The sequence below is a fragment of the Vollenhovia emeryi genome, unplaced genomic scaffold, assembly GCF_000949405.1.
Source record: "Vollenhovia emeryi isolate VEMERY1.0 unplaced genomic scaffold, V.emery_V1.0 DF939373.1, whole genome shotgun sequence".
Classification (NCBI taxonomy): Eukaryota; Metazoa; Arthropoda; class Insecta; order Hymenoptera; family Formicidae; genus Vollenhovia; species Vollenhovia emeryi.
In genome coordinates, this window is record NW_011966993.1 from 73,937 (window position 1) to 97,882 (window position 23,946).

A 23,946-nucleotide genomic window follows, 5' to 3' on the forward strand; every position below is an offset into this window, starting at 1 on the left:
TTTTCGCCGGCAAGGAGGTCGACGTTCCACCGAGTCAAAGATTTCACCTTCGCGCCGCTCGCGCGCCGAAGAGCCTCGGGGTCACTTCACATGCGTAAAATATCATTTATTACGCGCCCGGGCATCGACAGGCCTCGTCTTCACGTGCGATTTATCGATACCGGACTCCTCCTCCCCCCCCCCCTGTCATTTATCAATACCAGAGTCCTCCTCTGTTACGCGGCGACGTGAAGAAAAAATTCGCGCCGCACTCGCAGCATTATGCCGGTTGCAAAAATAAAAAGGGGAAAAAAAGTATATAACTTTCCCACCAGGAAGTCTGGCTTAGGCACTCTGCCTCGTTCGAAATCCATTAATGGTTTTCCTGCGGGCGATTCTGCTGGCACGTTGCGCAACCGCGTCGTTACGTACGAAACGCAAACGGACGCTTCGCGTATTCGTGATATCAAATAGAGCGTATTGCATGGAATCGCCGCGCCGATCGCCCCGCACGGATCGCTCCCGTAGATTTCAGGCCTCGCCGGCCGATTGCCGCAATTTTTCCAGGCGGGACGAGATCGACGGGGCGGTCGTGAAGCGACTTCGTAATTGCGCTCGCGTATATCGCGCATCTCGCTGCCAATAAGTCGCAATCGTTATGTCAAAAGGAAAGTTACGCGGGTCATATCGGTACGGGACGGTATCGATATCACCCGACCGTGGTCGAAACGCGAGGTTGCCCCTAGTGGCACAATATATTGGCGTAATATTGGGAAATAATGTAAATCTAGTATTCCCAATATTGGTCCGATGCTGTGAGATGGACGCCTTCTCTTATTTAGCCGATATGTCTGTTTAGCAACATTGGTCTAACATTGCATGGCTATTAGACCAATATTGTTATTACATTGTTAAATATTGGCTAATGCACTTCCAATATAAATCTAATATTATATAATTATTGTCGTGCAATATTTCCCATGCAGCACAGATGGTTGCAGTTACATTGCAGAAACGTTGCAATCTTGCAGAGACATTGCAGGGATATAAAATTGCAAACTTTCGATAGCAATATTGCGGTAATGTTTCAAAAATAATGAAAATACTATATTTTCTATTAAAAAATTTTTCCTAATTACGAGAATTTTATAATGTCATTTTCGTTGATACCAATAATACGCGAATTATTAAGTACTTGATCAGTGCGGTGTTGCTCGCAATCTCCATCTATTGCGAAGCGACATAATCTCCTTAAGACCGAATCAGACTAGCAACTGTCGACCCGGACTGGATTGCGATTGACGATTATCGATTATCTTCTAGCCAATGAGAGCGAAGCAGCCAGCGATTTAATCGACTCTCATTGGCTGGTGGACAATCGTCAAGCGCCAATCGCAATCCAATCCGAGTCAGCAATTGCTAGTCTGATTCGGCCTTTAGGTTGCTTCGCAATAGCTTGCTGTGTATTGAAAAAGGCCCGGATGCATATGTAATTAGTAAATTCTCTGCTTATGTACAACAACAACGAATTATTCCAAAAATATTGCACTGCAACATTGCTATAATGTTGCACTGCAATCTCTCTGAGGGCGGACATTTCAACGTTGCTGCAATATTGCAATCTTGCAATGTAACACTTCTGCAATCTTCCTGCAATCTTTCTGTGCTATATGGGTTATTTCATAGCCAATATTGGCTTTACATTGGACAATATTGGCCAATGCATTTCTAATGTAACCAACTTTGGACCAATGCTTAGCCAATGCACTGTGCACAATGCACATTTCGTTAAATTTATTCCACAGAGGACGCAAAACAATCGTTCTGCTCGTATTTGACTGTGATTGGTCGATTTCTGGCGTTGCGGCTTAGCGTCTTGCGTTTTGCGTTCATTTTAGAATAAGCTTAAGATTTTCCGGGCGATAAGGCAAGACGCGCTTCGCGTTATTTGCGACCGTTTCTCTCGTCGTAATGATAGAGGAAGCGGGATCTTTTCTTCCGGCGATTCGCCACCGACGTCGCGCGTTTCGCGTGCTCGCTCGGGCGTGCGAGGCTACTAATAACTAGCCCAATCTAGGAAGATATAATTTACATATATTATATGCAATATAATAACATTTAGTACAATGCGTATTTTACGTAAGATGACTTTCGCGCCGCGGGGGCTCCACCCCGTTCTCCGCGGGCGCAAAACAGACGCGGCCAACAGGCCGCCGCGCAAACGTGTATTTCTGGCGGATTTTTATGGTTTGTTTACGCGCGCAAGCCGGCCACGGATTGGGTCGGATACGCATCTTCGCGAAACGCGCACGCCTTCCGGTCCGCCGCGTCGAGAGACGAGACGCGCGGAGCCGCGAGCATCGTCGCCTGGGACACGAGATACGTCAACGGCGGTATATTAATTAGCGTTATCTGCTAATAATTTGCATAATGGAAGCTACGAGCGTGACGATCCGCCGACATTGACGACTACGAGGAACGAGCGATCCGCTTCTCATTAGCGTCTCTTTCCCTCACACACACACACACACTCTCTCTCTCTTTCTCTCTCTCTTTTCTAGCTCTCTCTTTCTGTGGTACAGTCATCCTGCTGCAGGCTATTATTTCTGTTATCTCTTTATCGCCTGGATTCGGCCATACGGAACATACGCCAGCTGATGGATCTGCCTAATTGCTCAGAGACTACACGGGGAGATAATTTTCTTTTAAAATTTACCCTGAAAATCATGTAAGGACAGCGTGATACTTTGAACAACTTTGTGAGAGTTTTTGAACATTTTACCATACATTTTCCTAGTAAAATGTGCACTAAGTATAATTGCTAGTAAAATGTATGGTAAAATTTCTAAAAACTCTCATAAAATTCTTGGAAACGCCATGTTGCCCCACGATTACAGGATTTTCTGGATAAATTTTAATAGAAAACTCTCTCCGCGCACTTGTCGATGCTCGATCTTTAATTGCTCGCGTCGGATCTACCTAAGGAGAAATGAAAAGTCAGGATGACGTCATATTGACTTTTCATTTCTCCTTGGGTGGGCCCGGCGCGAGCAATTAAAGATCGAGCATCGACAAGTGTGCGGAGAGAATTTTCTATTAAAATTGATCCTGAAAATCCTGTAATCGTGGGACAACATGGCGTTTCCAAGAATTTTATAAGAGTTTCGGGAAATTTACCATACATTTTACTAATAAAATGTGTACCAAGTATAATTATCAGTAAAATGTATGGTAAAATTTCCGAAAACTCATAAAATTCTTGAAAATGTCATGTTGTCCCACGATTACATGATCTTCAGGATACATTTTCAGAGAAAATTCCCTTCGTGCACTTGTCGATGCTCGATCTTTAATTGCCCACGCCGGACCTACTCAAGGAGAAATGAAAAGTCAGGACGACGTCAGTTTGACTTTTTATTTCTCCTTGGGTAGGTCCGGCGCGAGCAAATAAAGATCGAGTATCGACAAGTGGCATCTTAGCAATTAGGCAGATCCATCAGCTGGTGTATATTCCGTATGGCCGAATCCAGGTCATATTACCAAAATATGACATAAATTTGGTTAACATGACATAATATTGACGTCATCTTGACTTTTTATCTCTCCTCGGGCACTTGAGACCCCGTTAAGTTGTCTACCGCATTCGGCAATGGGTGTACAAATTTTCGGCAGTAACCGGCGTTAACAAGGCAATAACTTAGGCGATGTCGGAAAATGAGTTTTGCCTAGCAAAGAAGTGCATAACTCTGGACTGTTATAAACGAAATAAGCACCGATCTAATAGGCAATGTAGGAAATAAAGATAATAACTGCAGAAATTTATTGCCACTTTCGGTGAACACTTTTTTGAGGTGCGATAAACCCCTTGGACCCCACTCGCCGTTTTGTGTAAAAGTATAACACGTAAAATATACAGGGTGGTCTAAAAGTCCCGGAACGGTTGAATATCCCGAGAAATTGTGGGTGGATCGGAAAACGGAAAATTACGTATTTCCTATTTTTGAAAGAGCTATCGAATGATACCAAAATTGACCCCCCACCCCCACCCCTGTGGGTGGGGCGGGGGACAACTTTAAAATCTAAAATGGGAACCCCCACTTTTGATAACAGATTCGCATTCCACGTTAAAAAGTACGTAAGTTTTGTTTGAAACATTTTTTTATTTGCCTAATACTTTTTGAGATGTTCAAGAGAAAATTTATAACTTTTTCAATGTTAATTAGCTTATGATATTTCGATAACTGTTTGTCAGAGGGAAAAGTAGTACAGGACTTTTTTACTTGATTTGGTCTCAGGAATATGCTGTTGCAATAGTGCTCTAATTATTGAAAATTTTTATGTATGTAAAGGTAGATGGTACAATACACAAAAATTTTCCATAATTGGAGCACTATTACAACAGCATATTCCTGAGATCAAATCAGGTAAAAAAGTCCTGTACAACTTTTCCCTCTGACAAATAGTTAACGAGATATCATAAGCTAAACATTGAAAAAGTTACAAATTTTCTCTTGAATATCTCAAAAAGTATTAGGCAAATAAAAAAATGTTTCAGACAAAACTTACGTACTTTTTAACGTGGAATGCGAATCTGTTATCAAGTGGGGGTTCCCATATTAGATTTTAAAGTTGTCCCCCGCCCCACCCACAGGGGTGGGGGTGGGGGGGGGGGTCAATTTTGGTATCATTCGATAGCTCTTTCAAAAATAGGAAATACGTATTTTTCCGTTTTCCGATCCACCCACAATTTCTCGGGATATTCAACCGTTCCGGGACTTTTAGACCACCCTGTATAATATTATACAATATATTATGCAAACGTTATTGTAATATACTACATATCTATATGTATGCGTAATATATTTAGTGTAATACATAAGAGGAAAGACATTTGCAAGGAATCAGCATAAGTCAAGTGACATTAAGTTTTTACGAGGATCTCTTTATCAGACCGCTACGTATAATTACACGGAGAGAATGTTCTCTTAAAATTTATCCTGAAAATTGTGTAATCGTGGGACAACGTGACACTTTGAAGAACTTTGAGTATTTGGAAATTTTACCATACATTTTGCCAGTAATTATACTTACAATTGGTATACATTTTAGTGGCAAATTGTATGGTAAAATTTCAGAAAACCCTCATAAAGTTGTTAAAAATACCATGTTGTCCCACGATTACATAATTTGCAGGGTAAATTTTAAAAGAAAATTCTCTCCCCGTGTATATACGAATTTAAAAAGCGAGTGGAGCCTCGCAAATCGCCCGAGTAATTAAACGGTTAATTAGGTCGTTAACGAGCCAAGTTTATCGGCGAGGCTTTCCTCTGATTTCGAACAGATCCCCTGACTTGGAACAGATCCCTCGCGCGCCAGTGGAATAAAAAAGAAATCACGTAAACGCCCGACGTACGGATTTCATTCGCGTTTTACTTCTACTTACGCCGCTACGTAACTACGACGTTAAACGGTCGTTCTGTGAATAAACAGACGGGACTACGCAAGGCGCGGTGCTACACGTCGCGCGTTCCCGATTTCGACAGAATCGAGAGAGTCTACGCGAGGCCTCTTCATGCCTCGCCGATAATTTCCGGAGTAGCAATAGACCGAAAACCTGTCGGGAATACCGTGCCGGGCTGGAGGAGCGCGGGCGTTTTGCGCGGGCACGTGGCGCGAATGTCAATTACCCAGATAGCCAGTGTGAGCGCAAGTTGCTTTCATATTGCTAAAAAAATGTTGGTATCTTGCTATGCATCTGTGTCATCTATTGTGCTGTTGTTTGCTAGCATTTGATATCGGAAATGAAACATTTGCATGACCCAAACATGCTAGCATTTAATGCTTGACCAGATAGTGATAAATACAACACGTTTACATCTGTTAGAGTTAGAAAATTGAAAGCAGATTCTTTGTTAACAGCATAGTATAACTAGTAGGTCCACTCTCTGCCGACCCCTTTGATCTTTGCGGTCCCGATCACGTGGTTTTCCGTCATGCACCTGGGCAGGATCCAGCGACGTGGGTGTGTGTGTGTGCGTGCGTGCGTGCGTGCGTGCGTGCGTGTGTGTGTATACGTACTCATCAAAGCCACACTACCACGTACAACTTTTCTCTTATTGGTCTGCCCAGAGCAATGTCGGATGCGCAGAAGGGATCGAAAACGAAACAAATGACGGAGTGGACCTACTACACGGGAAAAAATAATTTTGCTGTGATAGCAAAATCGCCGTTGCTACTGCATATTCGTAGTAATAGCAATAAAATTTAGTTGATAGAACTAATTTTACGAATTATTCATCATTATAGCAAAATCTATTTTCTTGCGAGAATAGAACAAATTCGCTGAGTGTATTTGTAATTAAAATCACATTAATTTGCTACTGAAGCAAAATAATATATTCTTAGCAAATACCTACATTTGCTGTCACAACGAAATCCCGATACGCCTGATTCCCTCCTGAATAGATAGCACTAGTACCACATTACTGCCGCGACGTGGCGACCGCGCATCTTTCTCGTAAGTAAAAATCGTCCCGTATTAGTATAAAAGGGGAGCCGATATGATGCGAGAGCGAGTTGTCTGGATCATGGATAAACCTCAATAACCTGAATATACTTTTGATGACTATGTGATTTAACACAATTTAACAATTAGTTACAAAGTGAATTTTTCAATAGGAAGCCTATTGATACCCCACCCTATATTAAAAACTGTAAGGAGCAACAAAGGGCAAGTCATGAGGTTTTGATAAGGAAAACCTGATCAGGCAATTTTACTTCTCGACGTTACATTTACGGTCAGGGCCCTGTCAGGGCTGCCTGAACCCTACTAAAATTTCTGCTCGGGATAATTTGTTAATCCAGCAAATTGCGATTAGTATTTGTAACAAATCTTCTTGCTATCCATATAGTAACGAACAGATTTTGCTACAACAGCATAAAATCTGCTGTGTCAGCAAATTATTTTTCTCCGTGTAGGTATACCAGAGTATAACTAGTATGCCAACTCTCTGTCGGTCCTTTGATCTCTTCGGTTTCGATCAAGTCCTACACAGCACAGAAAGATTGCAGGAAAATTGCAGAAATGTTACATTGCAAGATTGCAATATTGCAGCAACGTTGCGCAACATTGCTGCAACGCTTCTGGAGGATTGTAACAACGTTGAAATATCCGCCCTCAGAGAGATTGCAGTGCAACATTATAGCAATGTTGCAGTGCAATATTTTTGGAATAATTCCCACACAGCACAGAAAGATTGCAGGAAGATTGCAGAAATGTTACATTGCAAGATTGCAATATTGCAGCAATGTTGCGCAACATTGCTGCAACGTTTCTGGAGGATAGCAGCAACGTTGAAATGTCCGCCCTCAGAGAGATTGCAGTGCGACATTATAGCAATGTTGCAGTGCAATATTTTTGGAATAATTTGTTGTTGTTGTATATAAGCGGAGAATTTACTAATTACATATGCATCCGGGCCTTTTTCAATACACACCAAGCTATTGCGAAGCAACCTAAGGAGATTATGTCGCTTCGCAATAGATGGAGATTGCGAGCAACACTGCACTGATCAAGTACTTAATAATTCGCGCATTATTGGTATCAACGAAAATAACATTATAAAATTCTCGTAATTAGAAAAAAAATTTTAATAGAAAATATAGTATTTTCATTATTTTTGAAACATTGCTGCAATATTGCTATCGAAAGTTTGCAATTTTATATCCCTGCAATGTCTCTGCAAGATTGCCACGTTTCTGCAATGTAACTGCAACCATCTGTGCTGTATGGGTGGTAGTGTGACAGTGTGAAAGGATTTCACACACCGAAGTAATGGCGGAATACCACGTGATCAAAACTAAAAAAATCAAAGGACCGACAGAGAGTGGGCATACTACCCATACAGCACTAAAGCTTTCAGAAACATTTCAGAAAACATTGTTGCAATGTTGCAATGTTTCTGAAATGTTTCTGAAAGCTTCGGTGTTGTATGGGTAGTTTATACTATGGTTGTACTACGCTCATTCGATGTGTTCTATCTTTAGCTGCGCATTCAACTATGACAATACGTTAACATTATGCTAGCTATATTTAAATCACTCATACATCGAATTGATATTCGCTAGCGGAGAGCTTGCGTCAGTTGCTGGCATTTTATTTCCATACTTTGCTTAAGAATGCTGGTTGCCTGGGTAGGGCGCCTTTGGAGAACGCGTGCGCGCGCAGATATGACATGGCGTGAAAACGCGCCGGACGGATCGCGCGCGTTCTATTTCGCAAAAATTTCGCTGGAAACGGAAGGAGAATCGCGCGATGAGAGATTGCTTCCCGGGCCGAATTCGCGCGCTTCGATAACTTCCTTTCTCTCTCCCTGCTTTTTCCCTCTTCGCGGTGACGTAACGTCTAATGAGCTCGTGCCATTGTGACCTTTCGGTCCCGGTCGTTTCGCAGAAATCCCGCTGGGAACGGAAGAGAATTTCGCAATGCGAGATTACTTCCCCGCCGAATTCGAACGTTGTAAAATCGCGCTTCGATAACTTCCTCTTTCTCCGCTTGCCTTTTTCTCCTGTTCGCGGTGACGCAACGTCTAATAACGAGTTCGTGCCGCAGCGGGCTTTCTTCTCGGCCGTTTCGCCCGCGGAAGTCTGCGGGAGGAAGTCGGCTTACTTCCCGGCGCGTCCTCCCGTCTTCCCATCGGACGCGCGTCGTTAAAGCCCGAGCATGGAAAGTCGATTTGGGTCGACGACTCGGCGAACGGGACCGTCGAATTAATAAACACGCGAGAGTATAGAATGCGTCCTCTCCCTCTCATTCTTTCTCTCTCTCTCTCTCATCTCCCGCGTCTTTATCGCGCGTCTCGATGCACGATGGGCTTCTTTTCTTCGCGATCTTTCTCCTTTTTCCCCTCTTTTTCCTCTCCTTTTTACCGTCGCGTACAGCCGAATGCTTGAACGATGACGCCGCTACTTTCTCCCTCGTAACTATTTCCCGCGACCGATGCGCCAATGGTACACGCGGAATGTTAAACCCTCCTATCGGTTCTGAATCGGCGAGTTAGGCTGAAGGCAGACAACCATCCGTAAGCGCTTACGGACTTCCGTAAGCCGTAAACTTACGGTAAGGCAGAGAAAAACTTAAGCCGTAAGCGCTTACGGATGGTTGTCTGCCATCAGCCTAACGCATTAGCCGCTGTTAGAGATAGGATCACGTTTAAGTATAATGTGTATGATACGCGTGAATCCCTCGATTCGATATCCGGATATCGCTAAAGTGGAGTGACACTTGTAAGAATGACGAATGCAATCAAACACGAGCGATAGTGAGAACAATAGAGCGCATCCAATGTACAACTCGAGCCTTTTTACGAGTATTGCGAAACGGTAGCAATGTCCAAAGTCTGGTTCTACCAACGTCGCTTACCTGTAAGATCAATTCCTTTGTCTCTTTGCAACTGTTCCCTCATGCCCGCTTCTACCAACGCAGCTTAACCCTAGAACCCGACACATGGGTAAAATTTACCCAGACCAACTTTTCGAACGTTACCGCTCTGAAAATATGAGGAGTTGGCAGTACTATACTAGGGCCAAAATTAGTTAACTAATTCCTTTGTTGGAAGGCATAACTCAGCTGTTTTCTCACCTGACCGTTTTCGACAGGGAAGACAGCAAAATTTCGTTCGGGTAAATTTTACCCATGTGTAGGGTTTACGTTGGAAAATTCATTTTTAATTTTTTCTTGTTTGTAATAAGATTTATCTTTCTTTCTAGTTTTTATTGAAAACTTGGTTGCTGATGTATGATAAATGTGCTTTAGAGGTTATAATTGTATCAAATAAGTATATTTATTATATACATATAACATATATTATGCAATAGAAGTGAAATTATTTATAAATAACAAATAATACATAATAATACATTTTCTTATAATAAAATAATTTTGAAAGGGAAAATAGAGTTATTAAGTAAATAAACCCATAAAAAATCCCATCCATATCTTATTCGAACAGACCTATTTTCCTTTTGTAAAAAATATAGTTTTTTTAATAACCAGCGATCTGCTCCTAGATTTTCTCAAAGAATTAACCGTCTTCTTTAAAATCGCGTTTGCCTCATTGTTTTATCTGTTATAGTTAAAAAGTTATTAATTTTTTAGAGAAAAGCGAATTTTGAAGAAACATGTGTTTTGTTTTTTTATTATAATTTTCTTCAACTTTATTTAACCGCAAAACTGTTAGCATAATTATCTTCCTCGATGTTTTCTACACCGATTATAAAAAAAACATTGAATTTTGACCATTTTTCTGAGAGTTATTAGCAAATGAAAATGCGCTGGGTAAAATTTACCCATGTGTAGAGTTTACGTAACTTTTTGACGTGTCGGGTTCTAGGGTTAAGTTTAATCTCGGTTCAACAATCAATTTAGATCTGTTTCTAAATAGTTTGAAAAATTTTTTCAACCTTTCAAATTCAATTACAAATCTTTTTTCACGACGATTACACGATCTAACAATCAATTTTCCACTGAACAGATTTCACCCCAAGGGCAATAAATTCATGGTGCAACGAGCAGATAACGCCTATTGATTTGGCAGAAATTCCGCTGACTCCTATTAGAAGCCAGTCTCATAATAGGGGACTTTACCTGGCGCTACCGCGTCTCTATATTTACAAGACTTATAAGCTCCAACGATTTTCTGATACCGATCGCCTCGCGCTCGGTCATTGCACGCTTCTAGAAGTACACACGTGTCTAGACACGCACATGTCTAATCTATTTAGTTCAAACGTTGATAATACAAAAATCGCGTTAACGTAAGTGGAATGTAACAGGTGTAAACCGAAGGATTGTCGATTATCGCGTGTACGTATATCTAATCTATATCTATTCGAGACAGATAAAAGACAACAAAGCCATATATATTGGGAATCTCGCGGCGATTAATTTCCGAAAGGTTTCTCACTGCAAGTAGGAAGACGAGAGAAGATGCGGGGTCCACTTGTTTACGCTTTCGTCGCGCTGTGCTTTGTTTCCGGCAGCATCGGTAAGATCGTCGAGACAATCATCGATGTAGTAACTTTTGTCGTACGGTTTTATTCATCGCGATAGCGCAGTGTAAACACAGGAATGGCAAGGTAAACGAACGTTGTGTCAATGATGGATTTCGTAACAGTTGAGACCCCATATTCGAAAGTGGATTTACTGGCAGATATTTAAACGCTATTAGACGCACCAATTGTGCACAGAGCTACATTCCGGGTTTGTAAAAATTCAGACGGTTATCAAAATTTTACACGCAGTGCCTGAATAGGAATAATGAAAAAAAAAACGGAAATATCTCGTCATATATTAATTCTAAATCATCAGATCTTCAGAGATCTGACACTTTCGTCGAATATCCAATGTTATTATCTATTGAGATCTAATTATGTTCTCTTAGGACATTTAATTATAGAATTAGTTAGATCTCAATAAACGTCGAACATTCAAGGTAAGTGTCTGAGGATCTGACGATTTTTGGAATTGAATCTCATGAGATATAATTAAATATGACATGTACTTATTACATTTACGTTTGTCTATATAGAGCTAAGTCCCCTATTATGAGATAAGATCCTAAAAAGAGATAGCAGGGATTTCTGTTAAATTAATAGGCATCATCAGTTGATTTCACCATGAATTTATTACCCTTGGAGCGAATTCTCCTTACTGAAAAATTCATCGTTAGATTGTAGAATATTAATCGTTGCGAAAAAAGATTTGTGATTGAATTTGAGTGTTGAAAATCTGCTATCCCATATTAGAAACCTATCTCATAGTAGAGGACGTTCCTCTATGTGTATGTACATTTCTTCTTACGACTCTCCGTAAATAAAAATATAATAGCGTAAAGTCCAGTGATCTTGATGAGATAAAGAATCGATCGGGCTTGGTCAGTGTCGATGACGGGCTTGCATTGATATGAGAGATCAATGCCTCGATCTTGAGATAATTAGAACATATTAGATAAACTGTGTGTTTCCCCAACTCATTGTTATCTTCTTCATATATTCATTTGTACAATATTTGTTTGTATATGTTCAACGGGTGACGTGTGCCGTTTACGTAACATTCTCCTCTCTTATCTCCTGGAACGCAGTTAAAGTTTAAACGCTGCGCGTCCGTGCGCGTTTTTACGCGCCGCAAGTTTGCCGAATTTTCAATGCAAGTAAACGACAAAGTACTCGACCGTTGCACTCCTAGCTTTTACCATAGCAACGCGGTTACGTTTACTCTGCGATTTCTTTTAAGACTTCGCAAATTTACCTAGGCCTTCGCTTGGCAAACACGCGCCGTTTCAGCTACCCGTCTTCGCGTCGCTCACTTTCGAATCATTGTTAATAGTTGAGACGCTTCGTCTTGAAGCTCGGTGCAGCGGAGATAATGTAATTTCCAATCTTAATATGTTGCAAATATATTACGCTATTTATTTAAACCGCAGAAAACAAACTCTTTCACATTGGTGTCGATTTTTCTGAGATGACTTGCCAGTATAGACTATTGTATCCTTCACTTGTTAGATCTTTTTCTGAATCTAAATAAAGAAATATAAAAAAAGGAAGGAATATTCTGTTATACGACAGTAGGGATTAAAGTATATTTAAAATTTAACAACGATGTCGCGTCGTGCTGATGTTACGATTCTATATGTTTTTGTTAATAATGGAAAATTTTCCGACAAAAGGGAGAAAGGGATTCGGTCCTGGGGAACAAGAATGGGCGCACGTTGAAGTACGTCCCGAGGCGTACATGTTCTGGTGGCTCTATTACACCACGGAAAACGTTAGCTCATATTACGATAGGCCGTTAGTCATCTGGTTACAAGGTGGACCGGGCGGATCTTCGACGAGTTATGGGAATTTCGAGGAACTAGGGCCGCTCGATGTGAATCTGAATCCAAGGAATTACACTTGGGTAAGAAATTACGCAGAGGTAAAAGTTCTTTAGGATATAATAACGTTCGGCTCTGGTTGATAAATATTTTGTTGTTGAGACGATAAAGATATTTCGGGCAGTTGTGTTATTGTTAATGTAACTGGAAAAAGAGAGAAAGAGGGACAGAGCAATTCTTCGACTGAAAAAATATGGCAAATGTAGAATAAGACATTGTTTAAATTTATACATACAACATTTACTCGACCGACCCTGTAGATTTATAATTCAGTGGATGTTGACGTGTAATTCATTTACAGGTAAAGGACTACAATGTTCTCTTCATCGATAATCCTGTCGGTACCGGCTTCAGTTACGTCAACTCCGATTCGGCATACACGAGAACAAACGCAGAGATCGCGAAGGACCTTTTAGAATGCATGCGAGGATTCTACAAGAAATTGCCGGAATTCGAGAAAGTTGCGACGTATATCACGACTGAATCGTACGGCGGGAAAATGGGCGCGGAATTTGCATTACTCTGGGACAAAGTAAGGAAATACAAGAACACTAATTTTTTTTAAAAGTAATAAAACGAAAGAATTTGATTTTATGTAAATTGACGACACAAAAATTTCAATGAGCGCGACAAGAGGATTTTTATCGATCACAAGATTCGTTCCTTTAAAATCAGCCAGTTTCCTCTCGCGACGTATCTTTGTACACACAGAAAAATATTATTGTACAGTCAAGAAAAGTAATTACTCGGTTTATTTTATTCCGTTTAAGTAATAGTTTGCTTCAACAAAGAATATTTTCTTAATAATAGTTTTAAGATATACTTGTTACTAGTCTTAGAAAAGCTTGCCATCTTATACTCGAAGAAAGAATTTAGTCTACTTTGAAGAAAATTATAAAACTTATTGAAGAATTCCGTATGCTTCTTTTAATAAAATCAGAAGAAACAAAATTGTTTTGCTTCAAATAATTCTTATATGTATTCTTGTTTCAAGTACTAAACTACTAAGAACCAGAATATGTTTTGAGTAAATATAACACTTGCGACGACATTATGATAGATTTGCGGATATATAAACTTATCAAATACCTAGAACAAATAACATTTACTTGCAGGTAGTATATATTTTTCTGTGTGTATTATCAAAAGCGACGGAAGCATTTATGATAATGACGACAAGGAAACCATTCTGTACGTGTGCAGTAAATCCATAATATTTATACGTAATCTTTGAGAAAATTGCAGATAATATCTAAATCGTGGCGATAATGGCATCGTCGTGATTTAGCGAAGCGCGATAAAATAATCTTACATAAGGGATTGTGAATTGAAATTCATGTGTCTAACAATAAGTAGTGTGATAATAATGTTATGCTAAGTAACGTTCCGCAGGCTCAGAAAGATGGCACCATCAAAAGTAACTTAAAGGGAGTCGCGCTCGGGGACGCTTGGATCTCTCCTATCGACTCCGTAATGACATGGGCACCATTCCTGCTGAGCACGGTAAACTTTCCATTATTAATCGCCAACACCTGCACGAGATCGCAGTATTTATCAGCACAGTAAATCCTCATCTTAATTATCTGTCACGTCAGATTACATTAAAAAAGAGCAATTGCGATAAATATCATCAAGAGAGAAAGACGTTCGATTTTATATAAATTGATAATATGAAAATTTTAATAAGCGCGACAAGAGGATTCTTATTAATCGTACGATTTGTTAAAATCAGCAGTTTCCTTTCGCGACGTATCTTTGTATTATCGAAAACGACAGAAACATTTTAGATAACGACGACAACCCGGAAAAAATATAAATATCTGATTATACATGTATCAATCATGTAATATCTAATTATATCCAAGTCTAAAGTCATCTTCAGCGATCTGATGCTTTTACCGGATATTCAATGCTATTATCTACGAGTATTGAGATCTAATTGTGTTTTCCTAGGACATTTAATTATAGATTTAGTTAGATCTCGATAGACAACGTCGAACGTTCAAAGAAAGTGTCAAATCTCTGAGAATCTGATGATTTCTAGAATTTGATCTTATAAGATATAATTAGACATTACATACAGAATTGAGACATATGTATATAATGAGATTTTTTTCCACTTTTTCCCCGGGAAGGGAAAACATTCTGTATTGCGTGCAAGGTAGTCAGATCTCGAGGCCCAATAATATTAGATTCCTTCGTCAAACGGGATTTCCCGTTTAATTACTGCACAGCATTTTTATGAAACTTTTCGAAGACTGTCGCGTGCTTCGCAGGGTATGGTTGACACGCAAGGTTTCGAAAAGATTAACGCTGCCGCGGAAAGAACGAAGAAACTCGTCGAGCTTGGCAAGTGGACACAAGCGACTACAGCGTGGTCTGAGACACAACAGGTCGTTTTACGGAACACTTACAATATTGACTTTTATAATATTATTACAAAACGAAATCCTGGCTCGTATCTGCACTCGTCGACGCAGGATGCAGCGTTCTTAGCCGAAGGTATACAAGTGAACAGTAACGTATTATCATATTATTTTATAAAATTACATTGAGGAAGTTTGATTCCATGCTTGCAATATTAATATAAAAATACAGAGGAGACGTGCAACATTTTACAAGATTTCCATTATCAAAACACCATAATTATTATGAATTACCGTGCATATCTTTTCTTTGTACAATTGCAGGCGTCACGTATCCATATCTCCATCTATCTAAGACTCTCTCACTCGAAAGTTTGATGAACGGCCCGGTAAGGGAAGCGCTCGGTATCGAAGCCACTCACGGCGATCAGGCCGGCAATGTTTTCGCATTTTTGAGGGGAGATTTTATGAAGCCAGTTATTGACACAGGTATTAGTCAGGTGTATCGAAAGAACGTCATTGCGGCGAAAGCGAAAAGATAAAATCGGTGTGGATTGGTGTGGAGCCACCGCTGTTAGATATTACAGCTCCACACCAGTCATTTCCAAGCAATGCAAAGCTTGTTCCGTTAAAAAAATTGTTGAACTGTTTTCGACGAGTACATAAATTCGTGAAATAAGAAGCATATCTAGCATACACGGGGAGAATTTTCTCTTCTATACCAAGTACGATTACTAATAAAATGTATGGTAAAATTTCGAAAAACTCTCATACAATTCTTTGAAATATCATGTCCCGCGATTACATGATATTCAGGATAAATTTTAAGAAAATATTCTCTCCTCGTATAAACTGATTGCTATGAATATGAAATACATTCTCTTTATTATAATATAATCTAGTTACTAATAAGTGTAAATCTTGTTTAGTGGAAAGATTACTTAACGAAACCAACTTGCACGTATTCGTATACACTGGCCACTTGGATTTAATTGTTGATACACCGGGTAAGTTACCTTTTTTCCTCGGATCTGCTGTTACGAAATTTACACTTAACAATAAGATCTTTCTTTCTGCTCAAATATCTTAATAGCACGGTATATTCTTTTTCATTTACATTTTAATAACATTTTAACCTTTTAAAAGTTACCTAAGCTTTAATCTGATTAAAGAGTTGTGACTTATTTCATTTTATCAGAAACAAATCTCTGCGTATTAAAAACTTATTGATATTCCGCGTTTATTTTTTCGTGGAATCATCAGCTTCCCGATAATACGCTATTCAGTTCGTATTACACGCTATGATTTATTACACTGTTCTTTTGCTATTCCCAGACTGTTCTCTGCTGCAGTAAGTCCTTATTATACGTCATATATTTCAGGCACTCTTCTCTGGGTCGAGAAACTGAAGTGGAAAAACGCCGACACCTGGAAAAACTCCGTTAGAAGTCCGCTCGTCGCTAAAGACATCGTCGAGGGCTATTTCAAGGCGCACGATAACTTCGGGATGTATTGGGTCAACAGAGCCGGACATATGGTACGCACATACAAGGCACTTTCTCTCTTCCCTCGTAGCTTTCGTATTTATTATAAGCCGCGAGCGGTAGGCCCGGGATTAATTTGCTACAAGGAGAATCCTAAATCGGCGCGCAACATGCGATCTTCATCCGTCTTCGACTCGTCGCGCCGTCCGATTCTGCGTTTGCTCCCGTAACTCGTGCAGATAAGATTTCGTCACAGCGGCAGGTGTTTTTGGTGTTACGTCCGTCGTGATTGTAATGCGGCGTACATGAAGTAGGTGTCGTTAATTGATCGTGAAAATCGCGAGGCTCTCTTCAGCGTGCGTCGCATGCAAATGCTATAGTTGAAAAAAAATCGAAAATATAAAGTTAACAAGTGACTGGACTATTGAAATTAAAAGTAGGCTGTGAGAGTCAAGCGGCCTAAATCCGTTTTATTTGTACGGTTAAAATATCGCAACCATAATATTCACCGTCTAGAATGTCGTTAACAATAATTACTAACACTTGCTTTTTCTCGTGTTTCATTCAAAATCATTTTAAATTATGTCTATTGGTCGATACATTCACTGAAGAGAAAAATTTCGCTACCATAGCTAATCATGGTTTGCTTGAAATATTTTGCTACCATAACTATAAATTTCTAAACTACAGCAAACCGGTTTGCTATCGCATCTAACACGATAGGCACAGTAGCAAAATATTTAGCTATCACAACTAAATATTAGCTGTCCAAATTTTACAACTGAAATTTAGTTGCCACAAGCAGTTTTTAGCTACGGCAACTATACATTTTTCTTTCCGTGTTCCCAAATACACTTTATACTTTTTTTATTTAAATATAACCCTTACAGAAATGTAACAATTGGGAACGAAAAAAAGCACTAAACAATTACTAGAGTTCAGTAATTGAATGATTATAAATTACTGATGCACGATAATATGCTAGTAATTAATTCGCTTACATTTCTGTAAGGGTAATGTCTCGCCTAGCAAGCTGACGTCACCTATCATCACTTTGACACAAAAATGCCGTCCTTAACGACATTTCGACGTCTCAAAGTAACGATCAATAACGTTGGCTTGCCTCCTAAATAATGGCATCCGTTTAAATAAGTTGATATGCGCAGGTACCGAAGGACAATCCGGCGGCGCAGAGGATAATACTACAGGATTTGACGAGCAACGCAGACAAGTGAACGAAATAGAAATCTGACGCCTTCATTTTGTACTGAAACAATATGTAAATCTTTATACGACTCTATTCGAAATAGTCTCTCTATAAAATGTTTAAGAAAGAGAAGAAATTAATATACCATCCATTCATCCAACATTTATCCGTTTATCCAAAACCGATTCCGATCGCATCGTCACAATCGCACGTCAAGTTAAAAATATCATCAACGTTTTACATTTCAACACAGCCATAGTCGGGTTCCTGTCCGATTCGCATATATTAACTTATCTATCAAAGCGACCCAAGAGACAAGGATTCAAGAGAGGAATGTACTCGTATTCGTTACTAAATAACGTTTAATCGTGGATCGAAAAATCTTGTTAGAAAGTAACCGTTGGCGTGTGACTTCTGATCTTTTTCCTCCTTTTTCTTCTCTGAACGCTACGCGCGCGCCTTTTGCGCTCGATCGTGAGGGAGGACCGGCTAGGAGGAAGAGACCGTTCCGAGAAACCGTTCGGCCTCGATATAATTATCGCTACACTGTTTATATATTGGCGCGGTTACTGCCGGCGTGGGTGTTGAAACAGCATATGTGTAAACAGCAATAAAACACGTAGTGCGGTCCCGGATAGGTAATCTCCTCCCCACGAGAGCGTAAACGAGAGTTCCCTGGAAAACCACCGATGGGCGGGGTTGGGCCAGCCTCTAGATTCCCCCGGTGTCAAATTAAACAAATCTCCATCGTTAGGGCAACTGGATGCGACCCGCAGCGGCCGGAGTCCCGGTCGAGTCCGCGCCCTGCTCGACACAGGGTTTGCCTCGTCCTGGCCCTCGATGATTACAACAGTGCGACTCCGTTTCCCGCGGGAATACACGGTAGAATTGGACGGTGGCCTCTTAGTTTTCGTCGCGAGAGAGGAAGAGGCGGCGGGAAGCGTGATGTAAACGACTTGAATTTTTCGCTGGACGCGCCGCGACGGAACATCCCGGCGGAATCTCAGCGCGACATCGGAGGGTCTTCCGAGGACTCGTAGCTTTTACGCAAACGTCGCTTCTCGTGTTTTTCGCACCGGACTGGTTCGAGGGGGATTCCCGATGCAGCCGAGTAGTTGTCCCCAGGTTCACGGTTTTCTCGCGGAAGACCAATCGTGCGGTCTAAGTGCCCGATGTCAGGAGTACTGGTGCATCTTCCCGATAGACAAGACACCGCCTGCGAAACGCGCGTACGGACTCGCCAGCCTGGTCCCGGAGATGCTGCGTGCCGACGTCGCGTGGCCGGCCTTCTGCCAGGCGTCGTTAACGTCCTGGCCGGCTCTGGCGAGGCCGCCGGTCGGTTACAAGACCGCCGTGCCGCATCACGAGAAGCCGCCGTATTCCTACATCGCCCTGATCGCGATGGCGATCGACTCGTCGCCGAAGCGACGGCTGACGCTCGCTGGGATCTACAAGTTCATCATGGACAGATTTCCTTACTACCGGGAGAACCGGCAGGGCTGGCAGAACAGCATACGGCACAATCTCAGCCTGAACGACTGCTTCGTGAAGGTGCCGCGGGACCGGACGTGCGCGGAGGACGGCGAGGACCACACGGCCGGGAAGGGCAGCTACTGGACCCTGGACCCGTCCGCCAGCGAGATGTTCGAGCACGGCAATTACAGACGCAGAAGAACGAGACGGCGGCGGGTGCTCGTTCAGGGGAGACCGGAGCTCGCGGGATTGCCGGTACGGGGAGGCTTTGACCCTCCGCGGAGGAGGGCCCTCTTGGCTTTTCCGATTGTTCTCTTGGTTCCTTGAGACGCGACGGTGTCGTGTATACCCTCACCCAAGTGGCACATATACGTTTCAAAAACGTTTTAGAAGCGTTTATCCGAAACGTTTTATAACCGACTTTTAGAAACGTTTCTCATGAGTTAAAATGTCCATTCAAAAAAACGTTTCTTTTCCGATAAAATAACATTTAAGAAACCATTAAAGAAACGTTTTTTAAAGCTAAAGAGAAAATTTTTAATTCCTACTTCTTTAGAATTTCTGTTGCAAACGTCTTTTCGTCATGTTTATAACGCTTTTGAGACATACCCCAGTAGCACGTTTCATATATGATTCCTAAACGTATTTAATGTTTAGTAAACGTTTATGAAACGTATAAAAATCAACACGTGCTACGCAAAATAAATATTTTATAAATAGGTTGAAATTTTAATTTTAATAGTTTTTCGATAATGTTAAAGAAGGAAGCACAAAAAATTTTCTTCCATGTGAAATCTAGGAAAAGAAGAAGCCTGAAGTGTAAAATACGCCCGCATGCGCATATTGGAAGATTAACTGTAGAAACGTAAAGAATACGTTTCTTAAATCATGGTTTCAAAAACGTTTCCGTTCAAACGATTCTCAATGGTTCTTTACGGTTATGAAACTATATATAAAGGGTGGGCCATCTGTTACTTTTTTTTAAACATTAAATAAAACGCACAATTTATGAGGGAAACTAAAAAATTTTTATTGATTATGAAAGGTGGTTCTATGCCATTTATGTATGAAAAATAATATCGTTCAAATGTCCACAATGGCTCTTTTTACAGGCCTGCATTCGAACATCAAAATGTTTGATAACTCTTTGCAATAAAAGTGGATCTATGACCTCAATTTCAGCTCGAATGTTGTTCTGAAGGTCTTGAATTGTGCGTGGAGCATTGGTGTACACTTTTCCTTTCAAGTAGCCCCAAAGAAAATAATCTAATGGCGTCAATCGCATCTTGGTGGCCAAAATGAGGACATTTGAACGATATTATTTTTCATACATAAATAGCATAGAACCACCTTTCATAATCAATAAAAATTTTTAAGTTTCCCTCATAAATTGTGCGTTTTATTTAATGTTTAAAAAAGTAACAGATGGCCCACCCTTTATGTTTAAAAACGTACAGTAGAACCTCTTTTATCCGAGGTAATGTGGGGAGGGGGTACCTCGGACAAGCGAAAACTCGGATAACACGGAAGAAACACAAAATTCGAAAACTTTTATTATTTTTTATATATTTAAAATGCTACAATGGAATTTAACCCCATGAACATATAAAAGTAAAAATTTAACGAACGTAGATTAAAATTTATGCTTGTTTAAGCAAAAAGTATGTTGCAATCGCAAACTACTCCGCGCATACAGCATAGCGGCGTCATCCGTTTTATCTGAGTTTTTCCGTATTATCCGAGCGCACACCTCGATTAACGCGGAGTGCTCGGATAAGTCCGGTGGCTCGGATAACGCGAAATCTCGGTTGATCGAAGGCCGTATAACCGAGGTTCTACTGTATATGAAACCAATATGTGCTACCTGAGGGGGGGGGGGCAACGTCTCAAGCCGGGGGTCAATTCTGTATCTCATACTATAGTGAAAATGCTAAAGCGAATAGCTTTGTCTCCTAACCAGCCCCTTAGAAAGTGTCAGATCTCTGAAGAATCTGATGATTTTAGAATTGGATATAATTAGATATTACATGATTGAGACATATACAGGGTGTTATGTAATACCCGCCTGACCTCTTATTTACGGATAGAGCGGATTAGACTGGGCCGAAAAGTCCTCTACCATTTTGCAATTTTTGCGATAGTTAACGAGTTATTAATTATTAAAAATCGCTGTCTTAGCCCGGCCTACCGCCCAATTCAAGGTCGCAGTGAGATGCGGCCGTTCCGCGATTGGCGTTGCTAGGCGCGCGGGGAGTTGCTTATTATGCGTACCCTTTGCTGTGTGTCATGCCGGGCAAAGACAGCGATTTTTAATAATTAATAACTCGTTAACTATTCCGAAAATTGCAAAATGGTAGAGGACTTTTCGACTCAGTCTAATCTGCTCTATCCGTAAATAAGAGGTGAGGCGAGTATTAACATAACACCCTGTATAATGAGATATTTCTATTTTTTCCCGGGTTCTGATAACACCACTGAAACGGCGGCTTTGATTGCAGGTATCGACCGAAATTTTATCCAATTCAACGAGACATCGAGAGGCGCAACGTAAGGTTGTTGAAACGAATGTCGTGGCGAAAGATGCCGAAAACGAGTGTACAGATTCCCCAGGACGTATCGCCAAAATGACCATATTCAGCATCGACAACATCTTACGGAAGTCCACGCGAGAGTCGCAGATATAGTTTTAATCCCTCCCGTCGAAGCCTCGGTGACATCGACGTAGCGACAGCCTAGGCATTGATGTACATTTACAAAAAAATTATAAATTGTTCAATTTCAATCATATAAATTTTTATTTATCGCAGATTATCATTGAAATAAATATAATGCAAATGCGATAAATTTTTTTCTATTTTCTATATCTCTATTGTATAGTTAATTAACTTATACGTTATTTTACTACTTCAGATTGGATTATTTGAAATAGAAAAATATTACATTCACGTTGTTTAAATTTATAAGCTAAAATATAAACATTTTATGTTACGACTACATAACACAATTCTTACGATAATATTTGATTTGTTTCACCGTGCATTATACTTAATTTCTCTTCTTTTTTCTCTCTTCTAATATTCAGTATTAATTCTTGTTCTTAACATGTTCTTTACTGCACGCAGACCTGTAATCCTTGATTTGTTTTACGGATTTTTTAACAAACTGGACCAATAAAAACAGGGTATATGTGTATGTACCTTAAGTGTCGATACGTGCGCGGGTCATATCACATTTGTTTTAGGTATCATGGAATAAACGCGTTGTGTTTCGATTTTAGTCTGCGTCAAAGTCTTTATGTTGTCTACACAGTGATTCGAATCTGCAATTTCTGAATTTTAAGTCAATTTCTTAAATAATTCTTGTTCTAAAATGATAGTTCTACAATCCTTACAGTTTAAAATGGCATCAAACAATAAAGAAATGAAGCAAAAGCAAGTATGTTTGAGGTTGGCACAGAAATTAGAGCTAATCAAGAAATTGGAACAAGGCATCTCAGTCACGGATGTTTGTGAAATTTATGGCATTCACAGAAGGACTGTCTCGAATATCAGGAAATCAAGCCCATATTACAAAAGTTTGTTTTAACACACAATATTAATACCTCTACATTACATGCTTCTACAATAGGGAATAAATGAAATTTGGGCCAAATAAAAATTTAGATAAAGCTCTGTATAAGTGGTATAGTCAACAGAGATCCAGTGGTATTACTGTTCGAAGTCCCCAGTTGAGATCGGAGTTTTTAATGCTCTTGTAACACGTATGGGACTCACAAGGGGAACCCGGCAGTCTGTAGTCACCGATTTTAATCTAGTTTTGTGGGTGTGTTGTACTCACCCAAACTTATTTTCTGCTAAAGCCGTAGGGCGCACTATTCAGGCATTCTCGAGGAAATAACAATAAACTTTTTTCAGCACCATTAATACCCATACGGAAGAGCTACTGCCAAAGCAACGGCGTAGCAGCGCTGGTTAGAGCGTTGTCTGTCGTGTACGAGGTGACGGGTTCGAGTCCCGATGGGCGCTTTTTTTTACATTTAAATTTTATATTTTTAAATTGATATGTACAATTTTTAAACATTTTGTAAAGAAGTTTTCATTTTAATTATATTCGTCTCGTCTGCGTTTAATTTAATGCGTGTATGTGTTAATAGATATACATATACATACAATGAATACACACATGACATACTATTTATATAAAATGCGTTTATTTTACAAAATATTCACCATGTCGACGATCCGATTATACAGGGTGAGTCTTTCCATATCCGACAAAATTTTTGAGAAGATAGAACGGATCGAGGTGAATGGAAAAGTCCTGTACCATTTTGCAATTTTCGTAATAGTTAACGAGTAATTAATTATTAAAAATCGTTGTCTTAGGCCGGCCTACCGCCCAATTCGAGCGCGTGGCGAGATGTGCGCATAGCAATATCGATCGCCGGGCGGTCACATCTTGCCACGCGCTCAAATTGGGCGGTAGGCCGGCCTAAGACAACGATT

The 23,946-nt window shown here is 40.3% G+C and overlaps 3 protein-coding genes across 3 annotated transcripts; all 3 read left to right on the top strand.

Moving 5' to 3' along the window:
* Nucleotides 1-10,903: 10,903 nt before the first annotated feature.
* LOC105558163 (retinoid-inducible serine carboxypeptidase-like) lies at nucleotides 10,904-18,100 on the top strand. Its single transcript, XM_012005718.1, has 9 exons — nucleotides 10,904-11,024; nucleotides 12,705-12,934; nucleotides 13,213-13,443; nucleotides 14,304-14,414; nucleotides 15,188-15,413; nucleotides 15,602-15,766; nucleotides 16,207-16,284; nucleotides 16,660-16,814; nucleotides 17,928-18,100. The coding sequence occupies exons 1-9, from the start codon at nucleotides 10,967-10,969 to the stop codon at nucleotides 17,994-17,996; spliced, it is 1,323 nt and encodes a 440-aa protein (XP_011861108.1). The 5' UTR covers nucleotides 10,904-10,966; the 3' UTR covers nucleotides 17,997-18,100.
* Nucleotides 18,101-18,727: 627 nt separating this feature from the next.
* LOC105558164 (fork head domain-containing protein FD2-like) lies at nucleotides 18,728-22,214 on the top strand. Its single transcript, XM_012005719.1, has 2 exons — nucleotides 18,728-19,696; nucleotides 21,940-22,214. The coding sequence occupies exons 1-2, from the start codon at nucleotides 19,070-19,072 to the stop codon at nucleotides 22,123-22,125; spliced, it is 813 nt and encodes a 270-aa protein (XP_011861109.1). The 5' UTR covers nucleotides 18,728-19,069; the 3' UTR covers nucleotides 22,126-22,214.
* A 54-nt stretch (nucleotides 22,215-22,268) lies between these two features.
* On the top strand, nucleotides 22,269-23,625 carry LOC105558165. Its single transcript, XM_012005720.1, has 2 exons — nucleotides 22,269-23,015; nucleotides 23,356-23,625. The coding sequence occupies exons 1-2, from the start codon at nucleotides 22,811-22,813 to the stop codon at nucleotides 23,499-23,501; spliced, it is 351 nt and encodes a 116-aa protein (XP_011861110.1). The 5' UTR covers nucleotides 22,269-22,810; the 3' UTR covers nucleotides 23,502-23,625.
* Nucleotides 23,626-23,946: the final 321 nt, after the last annotated feature.